Source organism: Heloderma suspectum, chromosome 6, assembly GCF_057233095.1.
Source record: "Heloderma suspectum isolate Gila_16-S chromosome 6, 16-S_ref, whole genome shotgun sequence".
Classification (NCBI taxonomy): Eukaryota; Metazoa; Chordata; class Lepidosauria; order Squamata; family Helodermatidae; genus Heloderma; species Heloderma suspectum.
The window spans coordinates 49545875-49558969 of NC_139463.1; the positions used below are offsets into that span (position 1 = coordinate 49545875).

A 13095-nucleotide genomic window follows, 5' to 3' on the forward strand; every position below is an offset into this window, starting at 1 on the left:
TCTTTGATAGTGACCAACTTCACCATCATGCCAGCCTGACTTCCATTATGTACTCTCTAATGTGCAAGGATTAACTGCTTTTGCCTCATAGAAAGGCTCTAGTTCTGTGGTCATCTACAGATACCCCAAAGTTCTACTTTCTGGAAATGAGGAAGTGCATCACTCTCTGATGGACAGATGCATTCTGGGATGGGGTGGGGGCTATTCTGGCAACACTGGCATGAACAAGCAGTTGCGGAATGGAGGCGCATGCTGCTGAAACAAGATGCCATACTCCTGCTGCTCCTTCTTTGGTCAAGGAAAATGAAACAGGAGTCAGTGTGTTAAACACTGGTTAGATTGAAGCACCTGTTCCTTGGTTCAGGTGTGAGCCTTTGAAGAAACATTCAGTCTAAAACAAGAATACATTTGGAATGTCATCTTCTGATTTTCATCACTGACTTTTGCTCATCAATGCTGATGCTTAAAGAAAAGTTCTGTGCATCTTGAAAGCTCAGGTCCATGCTTTGAACACCTGTTGGTCCCACAGCAGACCTCACCTGCTTTGCATCTGAACTTGGAAATACCAAACAGATCCTCTGAGAGCTGCCCTAGTCTGACCGCTGCCTTTAGAACAAGTCTGGGCTCTGGGCCCACCTGACATGCATGGAGTTGAGGGCCAGCTCCCAGCAGGGGGCTGTGGGAAATGCTGCTGTCATGGCTCCAGGAAGAGAAGCCTGTTATTATTCCCTAATGTTCTCTCTCCAGCCCAAGAGATGGGAAGCTTTGCTGGAGAAAGTAATTGCCGGCAAACAGCCTCTGCTTCACGATGGGGCCATTTCAGGAAAAGTTGCCCTCAGTGGTGTTTCATGCCCAAGAGGGATTTGTGGTGCGTGTGCCTGAGAGTGGCCCCCTGACAGCCTGGCCCCCTGCTCAAGGCCAAAGGACAGGCGCAAGCATACAAGAGAAACGCCCAGAATGGTGCGCTGGTATACATACTCGTGTGAGGCCTCTGGGGTGGGGGAGTATGGCTGGGGTGTGACAATGTGCTGGTATACATACTCGTGTGAGGCCTCTGGGGTGGGGGAGTATGGCTGGGGTGTGACAATGTTGGAAATCTTCCCACAAGAGAAATCTACCTCTTCCTACCCCCTTTGCTCTGGTGCAACTTTATGGCCACTCAGCACTAGTACGAACTCAAAAATATTTGCCTGCTGGCCTTTTGCCTGCTTTTCAATCGATGGCACAACACCACAGTGGCTTCTGATCAATACAAAAATGGTATTAAAAAGCATTAATGTAGGGTGGGAAATTTAAAAATGCAATAAAGCTGCTATAAGAATCAGCAATAAAATCATCATTAAAATGTAATCTGGAGTTTAATTTGAGGTGCACAGCACCGGTTCTTTACTTCTTGTTTATCTTCAAGGGGGAAATCTAATCTCGGAGATATGAGATAGGAAGTAGCCCTATGCTTAGAACATAAGCTTCTAAAATCTGCAAGAACACTGAAATATGAGGTCCTTCTTCTGGTTCCTGATGGAGCTCTTTCAGTTTCGCGCAAAGAGGGAGCCGGGAGCTAGGAGCCCCCATCCCCCTCCCCCCATTCCACGCGGAGGGTGTGTCGCTCGGGGGGTGGGGGGCGTCCAAGGCCGCACGTTCTCGGATGGTTCCCGCCTGTCCTTTCTGCCGATGCGGCTCCGCACAGCGCGATGGCCTTCGACGGCCCGCCGCGGCAGCAACGGCCCTTCACCACGCTCGGTGTAACAAGCGGCACTGAGGCCGAAGGCTGTGCACAGGAAAAGCACAGGAGGGTCGTGGGAGAGGTCCGAGGGGGCGCCGCGCCGGTCTCCGGGAGGCGACGGAGGCAGGCCTCGGCGGGGCTCTCCCATGCTATCCTGCTGGCCGTTTGACCGTGGGCCTGCCTGGGCCAAGGACACACGGCTGCCCCGCCGCCCGCCCTTCTGCTTCGGGGTCAGCGCCAGGTCGGGGCTGCGCTCTGCCGCGCGGGGGGCGCTGAACGACGGCGCGGCAAGGGCTTGGCGGGGCCGCCGGCGCTGCTCCCGCTTCCGGGGGCCCTGCGCTGCCGGTCGTGCAACGCGCCCCTCCCCGGAGGGCTGTGAAGGAAAGCGAAAGGACGGCGAGGAGGTCGCCGCGCGTCTTGCCTTTCGCGGGCAGGCGCCTCCCCCTCCGCTCGCTCGCACTCTGTGCCCCGGGTGGTCCTCAGGCGTGCCGGGGCAGGAAGACGCCGCCGCCGCGGCCCGCCACCGGGCCCAGGAGCACCGAGTCGGAGGCGCCGCCGCCCCGCCGCGCGCCTGGAGCTCCCCGACGGACAGCCATGGTAAGGGCAGGCGCGGGCGCGATCCGCGGCCAGGCGAGAGCGAGTCGCCTCCCTCCCAGGGGCCCGCCGGCCTAAGGTGGGCCGGCCGTTTTCCGACGTGCGTGTCTTCCGAGGGAACGCGCCCGCCGGTGCTGAGAAGACGGCTGGCCGTGCGCGGGGCTCTGGCTTCGGCTTCCTCGGCAAGCAGCGAGCGCGGAGGAGCCGGCCCGGCTTCCTCGGCTGCCGCTGGCGGTACCGCTGCCTTGGTCCACGCCCCCGATGTGCTGGAGCCGGGAGGAGGACCCGGCTCTTCCTCCGCAAACGGCCGGACGCGCGGAACGGAGGCTGCCACCCGTAAGCGCTTCCCTGGGAGTAAGTGCCATTGAATTCGGTGGAGCTTATCTCTGAGGAGACCCGTCTTGGATTGCACTGCGCCAGACCCACGTTCGGAATCGGGCACTTCGGCGGCACATTCCGTCGTGGGCTGACCAGTTCCGAAAGTGGCCTGTCTTTGGCTCTCCGCAGCCCCAGAATGGCGCAGCTGGGCGGAAGGCCGGCCGGCGTTGGCTGAATGAGTCACCCCGGGCCAGCCTGAGGCGTCGAGTTCGGAGCTTTGCCTGTCTCCTCCCTCCCCCCATCATGTTCTTCTTGTGTGCTGGGCCCGGTTCGGTGGGGGCGGCGGCGGCAGGAGGCGGGGGGGGCGCTTGACCCCTTCCACTGCGTTTTATTTTATGATGACCATTTATGCACCACTTTATTTGCTGAAAAAGCACTCAGGGTGGTGTGCTAGTTGTGTTTACCTATAATTGTGTTATTTTATTGTTCAGTTTTCATTTGTCTTGGCATCTTTGACATTTTCAGGACATAGCGGCATATACACTTTCTGAAAAACAGAAACAGGGCAGTAACGATCACTGAGGGCGCCACCCTATGCAGGGGAGCTGTGGGGCTCTTTTCTGCCTAAACATGCCCAGGATTGCTCCCCAACTCTGATGCCCTGGCCAGGGGCCTCCTACCCAGCAGGGCGCTCGTTCTCCCCGCAGAAGCCCAGCTCTGCGCCTGCCTGCCCGCCTGGGCACTTCTCGCCACAGGAGCAGTGCAGGCCCTCTGGGAAGGGGGTCGCAGCAGCAGCCGCCTCAGAGACAGGGGAGATCTTTTGCCAGCCCTCGCTGTCCCTCCCCAGAGAGACCCCTGGCTTGTCAGTCGAACCCCTGGCACCCCCTTCAGCGGCCACGCGCCGGAGCCTGCCGCCAGCTCCAGGGTTTTCTCTCAGGTGTGGGTGGCCACCTTCTCCCCGCTCGCTGTTCAGGGGCATTTGTACGCCTGCAGCACGAGGGGCACTTGGCGGGCTACACTGCTTCAGGGCGAGTGCCGGCCTCTCACGTGGAAATCCGCTGCAAGCAGAAAACCTCGCAACATGGGAGGAGAAGGGCTGTAGCCAGCTGTCTTCTTCCTCTGCTTGTTTCCGCTTTTACGGGTGATTCCCCGCGTGCAGCCTGACGTGGTGCAGTCCTGTCTCCCAGCTCGGAACTCGACCCCCTGATTCTGCTGCTCTGCATGTGGAGGGAGCCGGACCAAGAACGCGGCTGCTGCCGCTGCGCCTGTCGCTCCTCCTCCCCACCCCCAGCTGGGGGGGGGCGGGCCATCAGCCGGCGCTCCAGACCAGTTTTTTCTGCTCGGAGCTTCTGCGCGGTCTTTCTCAGCCCTGCCGAGATCCTTTTCACTGAAGTTGTCTAGGACCCAGCATGAAGTCTTCTGCATGCAGAGGTCCTCTTCCCATAATATTTAATATATGTTGGGTTTTGAACGTTCGAAGTGTTTTACACATATTAGCTCAGTGATCCTCACAACAACCCTGTCAGGTAGATTGCTTTTATTACCCCATCTTGCAGGTGAAGACTGAGTCAAAGGTCTGAACCAGGGTTTTCATAACTCTCAGCCTTGAGCAGTAGATCTCACCGGCTTCAGTTGGCTTATGCTTTCCTGGGTAGAAAAAGTTAAATAGCTTTGAGAAACCAGGTGGACGCCAGTATGGAAGCCATCATTCAAATGTTTGCCCTCCTGTTACACTTGACGAATAAATGCTTTCAGGTTTCAGGTACAATATGTAGCCACTTTGGAGGGAGGAGGTGGGTTTTCGTTTCCTCTGCTGCCGAGATGCCCACACCTAGTTAGTGTGGTCTAAGTTAATTCACAATGTACCCAGGGCCACTGTCATGGGAGATCCAGGCTCTCTTTTGGGGACAGAGTTCTCCTTGAATGTTCAGCTTTCATTTTAAAAAATAAAGCAAGCCTCTAGTCCTTATGCTTAAGGGTGGAGTATAAGGAAAAGCAACCAGTGAACCAGTAAGAAGGAAAGGCAAAAGCACCAATGTTACCCAAAAACAGAAGAAAAATGCTCTCAAGTGCCAGAAGCAGTTTGAAACAGGAAGCATTTGCAACAAAGATGATCAGGGGAGTGGAAACAAAGCCCTATGAGGAGAGACTGAAAGAACTGGGCATGTTTAGGCTTGAGAAGAGAAGACAGAGGGGAGATAGGATAGCACTCTTCAAGTACCTTAAAGGTTGTCACAGAGAAGAAGGCCAGGATCTCTTCTCAGTCATCCCAGAGTGCAGGACACGGAATAATGGGCTCAAGTTACAGGAAGCCAGATTCTGGCTGAACATCAGGAAAAACTTCCTGACTGTTAGAGCAATATGACAATGGAACCAATGACCCAGGGAGGTGGTGGGCTCTCCCACACTGGAGGCGTTCAAGACGAGGCTGGGCAGCCATCTGTCAGGGATGCTCTGACTTGGATTCCTGCATTGAGCAGGGGGTTGGACTCGATGGCCTTGTATGCCCCTTCTAGCCCTACTATTCTATGATTCTTATTTCCCATGTCAAATTGCATCCACCTAGCTGATATATATGGAGTAGATAAATAGATATGGAAAACTGTCAGTTGTGCTGGGATTGCATTGCAGAGATGAAAGGAAGTGCTCTCCCACCCTTCAGCGAGGGGACGAAGTGCTGGCTGGTTGTGTGGGTTTGTGTGTTGTGTGTGAGAGAGAGACCTTTTGTAAGCTGCCTTGAGGATCATTTGGTCAAAAGTGTGTGTGGGGGAATAAATCTTCTACATAAATAAATAAATACATATGTATTCCTATATAGCACATGTGGGCAATGCGCAGCCACTCTCTGTGTGGTCCATGGAGTCCTGCCCCCTATTCCCCACAGTCCAGCTAATCGGCCATCAGCAGGGTTGCAGGGAGCAGATCCAGGATTGCTGGGAGAAGGAAGAGGCATTAATAGCAGCAGGGAAACAGTGGTCTTGATCAAGATTATTTGTGCTGGAGTGGGGTGGGGACACTTTAAAGAACCCTGCCCAGTGCTCCTGCATATATGTGTGTGAATGGGTGTCTGTGAATGAGCTTGAGTCTGATTGTGACTGTGTTCTGGCCCCACCAACTGCTCCTCACTCTCCACTAGTCCCACCTTCTCTTGTGGCCCACCCAAAGGGTTGTGCAGGGGCCAGTGCGGACCCCCACTCTGTAAATGTCTACAGCAAATATGCAGTGATGAATATTCTATTTCAGTAGAATATTTCAGTGTTCACAGCACCTCATTTACATTATCTCAGCAATACATATTTCGTTAAAGATAATTGTAAACCACTTTCCCTGAAGATTCAAAGCAGATTTTAACAAAAAATAAAATCAGCAATTCAGAAATAAAATAAAACAACATCTTAAAATTACATTTTAAAAAGCTAACAATTATCTGAATATTAAAATAAATTAAAATCCCCCTCCTCCAGTGCTGCTCAAGTTTTTCAACTTTTGTGAAAACTCAGCAGTGGTGAAGACTTCTGTCCTTACCACCTCAGGCAGAGGGCCTGGGGGCAACAGTGGTAGAGGCCCTACTGCTAACAGTGGTAGAGGCAGTCTTAATCCAAGGTAGCAGCAGTGGAACTGCGAGCATGGCCTGCCTACTCCAATGCAGTTGGTGCCCAGGCTGATCTAGAGAGAGACAATCCATTCAGTATGTGGTCCCCAGCTGTGCTGGGCATTAAAGGTCATGACTAGCACCTTGAATTGGGCCACAAGGCATAAGGTAGCCAGTGCAGTTGATTCACAACACTTTCTGTGTGTTCCTGTCCACTGCTGTTGAAAGCTATATGGCTGCAGCCTGTACCCGCTGAAGCTTCGTAGTCATCTTCGAGGACAGCCCAGCACATGGAGCTCATTCCAGTAGTCTAGCCTGAAAGTGACCGATGTATGGCTCAGCAGGGCAAGGTCAGCCCTGTCCCAAAAAGGCCAGAGCCTTCTCACTAAGGCCTGTTGGTACAAAGCACTCTGAGCAACAACTCCCCCTTGCTTCTCCAGAAGCAAGCCTAGATCAGTAGTACCCTTAGACTCTAGACAGGGGAACAGTAACCCCATCTTTTACAGCCATGTTATGTTCTCCAGACCATGGGCATTCCCTCCAGCAACAGCACCCTTTTTTCTGGAATCTGTTTACTCTTGACCTTGGCCCTCGAGCATTGGTTCCAGGGTGGAGACAGCAGCAATCTATACAAAGTAGGATTATTGTTATCCCTGTTTTTCGGACAGGGAACTGAGGCTGAAAAGAGAGAGAGTGGCTTGCCTAAGATTATAGTGGCTTGCCTAAGACAGCAAATGAATAGGTTAGCCTGCCACTGTTGGTTTTAGGAGAAGGAGAAACTGCCCAAAGCTTACAGCTTGTGCACCCACTCTTTTTTCTGCCATCTTCCTTCCCACCCAGGAAAAGCAATGGATTGTTGGGGTATTTTCAGTCTCAGCCAACTATAACAATGTTGGTAGGGATGTGATTCATATGCACATAAGAAGCTTTACATGTGTGGGTTCTTCTAACGGATGTAGTTAGAATGGCTTGTGCAGAATCTATTCCCTTGTGGAATTTTAGTTCCTGGCCTCTTACCATCGGAGCTGTATCCTGTCCAGGGTCTGTTTCTGCTACTCAGCATCCTACTCAATCAAATTTATCTAAAATAAACAGTAGGAACTTGACTGGCTGGAGTAAACATCCTTGTCTGACTGCAGATCAGTCCCTCCTGCCCACAGGAAGCCCAACACTTGAGCAACAGCCTCTTCCTGGCATGTAGGACAGATCCTCCTGATGGATTTCCTTTCCTGCTGGCAGAACAAGGACCTTCAGAACAAGGGCACTGCTGCTCTCCCTATCCTACTGTAAACAGAAAACAGTTAAAAGGAAAGATTCCTGCAAGGATTCTCGTACATGCTTTAATAGAGTCATTGACAAAAGAGAGAAGTTACATTCTCTGCAATGCGCTCCAAGTGATATCAAGATGACAAAAACACCCAAAGAGAGAAACAATTATAAACAAGTTCTAAAATCACTGGGTTCACTTGTTGCTGTAATAAAATCACATCAAAGCATTATGAATGTCCAGCAAAAGCAAAAACACTGACCTACACTCCCTTAAAAAGAGAAGCCTTTATTTAGCTGATGCCAAAAGGAAGGCAGACTGGGTTGGCAAGTGAGTGCCTCTAGGCACAGGGTTTCAAAACGTGGGAGCCACCAGTGAAAGTACCCTGCTCCATACCCAAGTAGATCTTGCTTGTACAAAAGAGGGGACACAGAGCAGAGACAGTGAAAGGAAACGGAAGCCAACTGGAGCACAAATGCCGAATCCAGCCGAATACAGGCTAGAGCCCATATCAGGCTATCTGTGGCAGTGATGACAGCAAATAAACCTTAACTTCTCTGCTGCCATTGCATCTCCTCAGTGTTGTCTAGCAGACCTCTTCCAGGTGGTGAAAGGCCAATCTGGCCAAGGCGGGAAACCGATAGGGCCATTAGTGGCCCACCGTGACCATTTTGCAGATAAAATTCTTCTCCAACTTGGGCCCTAAGAAACAAGATCAGAGGTGAAGGACGCTATACTGCTGCCAGGACAGGTTTTTATGCATACCTTTCAGATTGTTGACCCTGAAGATGTGGAAAAATGGAAACAACTATGTATATGCATGACCCTTCTCGGTGCTTAAAGTGGCTCATTGGGTCTCAGAGGTAGACCTTATCTCCCTTAGAGAAGGTGTGGTTCCCACAGTTCTGAAGAAGGCTGTGGCGAGACCCTTATTTTAAAAAATCTGCCCTTGACCCTGGTGATATTAATAAATATTGCCCCATATCCAGTCTTCCATACCTTAGTAAGGTGTTGAAGTGCATGGCTGCATTTCAGCTCTAGGGTTTTTGTACAAAGCAAAGTAGTTTCCACAGCCAGAAATCTGCCGCCGCCGCACTGTCTGGAAGGCTGGACCCAGAATGTGGTGCTGGGAGACTGTGATTCTACCCTATGGCCTGTGGGATATCACAAGATACCATCTTGTTTCCCATGCTTTTGAATATCTACATGAAAGTGCTGATTGAGTCATCTGTAGGTTTATTTATTATTTTATTTTATTTATTAAATTTATTAATCGCCCATCTGACTGGTCACCCAGCCACTCTGGGCGATGTACAACCCACCATAAAACAATTTAAAACAATAAAATTTTACCATAATTTTTTTTTTTTTAAAATACCCTAACCCACCCCAAATGCCTGCCTGAACAACCACGTTTTTAATGCACGACGGAAGCTCATTAAAGAGGGGGCATGATGGAGTTCCCTAGGGAGGGAGTTCCACAGAGTGGGGGCCACCACAGAGAAGGCCCTCTCCCTCGTCCCCACCAGTCTAGCTGTCCTGGCTGATGGGACAGAGAGAAGGCCATCTGAGGCTGATCTTGTTAAGTGGCCTGTCTGGTGTTGCTGGAGGCGCTCCTTAAGATAGGCTGGGCCGGAACCATATAGGGTTTTAAAGGTCAAAACCAACACCTTGAATTTGGCCCGGAAAACAACTGGTAACCAGTGCAACTCCTTCAGCACTGGAGTGATGTGATCTCGCCGGCGGCTGCCTTTAATCAGGCGAGCTGCCGCGTTCTGTACCAGCTGCAGCTTCCGAACCGTCTTCAAGGGTAACCTCACGTAGAGCGCATTTCAGGTTTGGGCTGAAATGTCACCAGTATACAGATGACACACAGCTCTACCTCTCTCAGGAAGTGGAAGTGATAAACTGGTCAGTTCAGGAGTGGATGGGAGTTAACAACTGAAACTTACTCCAGAGAAGATAGAGGTACTATTACTCAAGAACACTGGTGATCTGGTGTGATGTACCCTCCCTCAGGTCCATCTGCCTCCACTTTGGGACAGCTGTCCTCACTGTCCCACAAGCTTCAGCCCCTAATTCACCAGGTTAAAAGAGGCACCCAACATCCCTAATTGGTTCCCTTTACCCAACCAGGAGAAGTACCCAGGAAATATAATCACTATTGGTAGCACAGAAAGATGAACAAGACGTGGGATTTTATCATTTAAAAACAAACAAATTAAAGTTCATTTAATACAAGAGATGTATTAAAGAGATCTAAGAGATCTTCGAATTAATCACTCAGTTCTCGGTCTTACCCTGCCTACTGTACCCCTTCTAACTCCTATTCCGACAACCCCACTATCTAGATGTAGCTTCATCAAACCCTAAGGCCCTGTCTAACCAGCCCTCTGCTCTTGCCTTTTATAAACTCTCTTGAGCGTGTGTAAAACACTCACTCACTCACTCCCCTCCCATCTTTCACTCACTCACTACCAAACAGTTAACCCTAACTTACCTGGGTTCTCCTTAGCACAGCAAACACATATAAACATTAATATAGACTCCGCATGGCAAACATTGTGATTTTGTCACGTCTGGGTGAGGTGGTTCATCCTGTCCTGGATGGGCCATGCTCCCCTTGAAGGAGCAGGTATGTAGTTTGGGGGTGCTCCTTTGTCCATCGCTTTCCCTGGATGCTTAGGTGATGGCCATTACACGGAGTGCCTTTTATCACTTTTGGCCAATGTGCGAGCTGTGGCCTTCCCTGGACAAGGTGGACTTGGCTGCAGTCATCTCCAGACCGGATGGCTGCAGTGCGTTTTCTACAGGGGCTGCCTGCAGTCGAGATGCCACAATTAGTCCAAAACGTGGTAGTCAGATTTTTGTTTGACACTTGCAGGCCAGGGATATCACTCCAATCTTATGTCAGTTTCATTGGCCTCCTATTTGCTTCTGGGCTCCATTTGAAGTGCTGGTTCAAGTCTACTATTCTATGATTCTTTAAATCCCTCAGTGGCTTACGACCAGGTTATCCTAGAAACGGCTTGCTCCCATATGGGCCTGCCCAGGAATTAAGATCAGTTTCAGGGACCTTGCTCTTGGGACCATATCAGGAAATTCAGTGAGTGAGCACAAGAGACAGGGCCTTCTCTGCGGTGGTGCTGCAATTCTGGAATGCCCTCCCAACTGAAATTCATCAGACACCCTCTGTGTGTCTTGTTGGAAATTGAAGACCCGTATTTCAGCAGGGTTTTGATGAGGAACACAGAGTGTGATTGTTGCTTGTTTTAATGTGTCACATCTTTTACTTGGGCTGTTGCTGGGTTTGTGTTTTGTTGCTTTTAGAAATGTTATACTTGCAGTTTTATTGATTTTATAATATCTTTTTATGATTATGTTGTATGTCGCAGGATATAAATGATTATTATTAGCCATCGATAAACTTTTTAAAGCCATCTGAGCTAGTGGTCATCACTACAATTCTGTACATTAATGATGTGCTGTGGGGAGAAGTTCTTCCTTTAGTCTGTCTCAAATCTCCTGCCACTCTGCCCCATCAGATGACCCCTCTGAGTTCCAGTAGTATGAGTAAGCAAAATTCCTTTCCATCCATGTTCTCAACGTCATGCATAGGTTTAGGAACTTCTGTGATATCCCCTCTTAGTTGCCTTTTTTCTAAACTAAAAAGCCCTGAATGCTTTAGCCTTTCTGTGTAGGGAAGGTGCTGCCCACAGTCGTTTTGGTTCTCCTTGGCTGCATCTCTTCCAGCTTATCCTTATGAAATGTGGGGACCAGAATGGTTTCAAATAAGGCCGTAGCATAGGTTTTTATAAGGGTGTTACAATACTGGCAGTTTTATTTTCAGTCTCTTTCCTGATAACCCCTAGCATGGAATTTGCCTTTTTTACGACTGCCACACACTGGGTCAGCGTTTTCATAGAGCTGTCCACCTAAGCCCAGGATCCCTTTCCTAGTCATTCCCTGCCCATCAGTGTATAGCTGAAGTTGGATTTTTTTTTTGCACCAATGTGCATCACTTCACACTTACTTCCACTGAACCACATTTGCCATTTAGTTGCCCATGCAGTGAGGGTGCTTCCAGACAGAGGGCTCCTAGCACCACCAGTCTGAAGGCACTGTGCCACTATTCCCCCCCCCCGCCTTTTCTGTGGCAAGAAAAAAGGTGGAAGAAGTGGTGGGAAAACATGTAAATGTTACACAAGGAAGATGATGTCTGGACTCCCTGTAAAATTCTGTGAATGAGGCAGGCAGGGTGATGGGGTGATAAAAGCCCTGGCTGGAACCCCCCTGAATTTGGAGAGGTCTTTTTGGAGCTCTTCACTGTCACTTTTGTTTTAACCGCTGTAATTAATTTGGTGTCATCTGCAAATTTTGCTACCTCACTCCTAACTCCAAATAATTTATGTATAGGTTAAATTGCACTGGTCCAAATAAATCTAAGATGCAACACTCAGAAATATCCTTTTTATGCCCATTTTTTTAAAAAAAATTCCCATGGCCAAACTGACACATGTAGCCAGACATTTTGTAATGGAGGGCTTAAGCATTCAAAGGGGAGCAGTGTATGTCGGTGCAGAAACTCCTCAAAGTTAAAGAGAAGTGGTTCATTATACTGAAGTTAAGATATTTGTCATAGGACTGACTGTGCCCTAATCCATGTGTGGAAGGGAGACCAGGCCAAATAAAGCCCCCCCCCCCTTTACCCTCCCCTTCCAATGACATTTCTGCTGCCACCTGATGGAATTTTGTATTTTTCTTGGCTGCCTCCACCAAACAGTCTTAAAACCTTCTGGGTCCCCTGTAAATACCTTCAGATAGTGTGGAAGTTGGGTACTAGGCATGGGGTGGGTAACCCAGCAAGAAAGGAGACCACAAAGTTTAAACAACAAAATTTAAAAAGTATACTGAAAAAGCATTATTCAGTATTAGTAAAAAAAAATAGTTTAAAGGTTTTAACATCTGAATGTTTACAACACATACACATACAACCACACCATAAGTGCAAAAATTGTGAGAAAATAACCAGGGTAAATGCATCCAGCTAAACCTAATTAGACCGTGTCCCTATTTTCTCAGGTTCCTCCCCCTCAGCAATATCTTACTGTGAGAGGCCTCAGCTTTTCCATGAAGCTTTCTTTCTTGATCCTTTTTCTTTTTTCTTTCCTGCCTCTCCACCTTCTTCTCTAATTTAGTCTTCCTCTGCCAAAACTGCATTTTTGCCTCAACTTTTTATATGTTAAACCTCGCCTGTTCTCTTATAACTATAACCAGTCAAGAGGGCTCACCTTTGCCCTAAATTCCTTCTGTTGAGCTCTTTGCACACATTTCTGTAAAACCAAAGCTATGTCATGCAAAATTACAGGCCCTTTGGTGACACAATGCAAACAAAACACTTCTGGAGGCTCCTTATCTCTCTGGCCATATGTTCAATCTCCTACCCATTCCCTTTACCCCCTCTACTTCTGTAGACTTAGGGCAACTGAACATTTGACCTTTTGGATCAGCACACACAGAGAACGGAAATTAACCCCACAACATCCAAAAAGCTATATAAAAGAAAAATGGAAGACAGTTCTGTTCTTTTCACAATATTTA

The 13095-nt window shown here is 49.2% G+C and overlaps 1 protein-coding gene across 2 annotated transcripts in view; it reads left to right on the forward strand.

The window, feature by feature from the left end:
- Positions 1–1980: 1980 nt before the first annotated feature.
- Positions 1981–13095, forward strand: part of VAMP5 (vesicle associated membrane protein 5) — a 31777-nt gene continuing 20662 nt past the window's right edge. For both annotated transcript variants that reach the window (XR_014784034.1, XM_084807182.1), the window contains exon 1: positions 1981–2320. Coding sequence is in view for 1 of the 2 variants with exons in the window: in XM_084807182.1 (XP_084663308.1) it covers positions 2318–2320 (3 nt within the window). In the remaining variant the exon portion in view is untranslated. The remainder of the gene's footprint in view (positions 2321–13095) is intronic.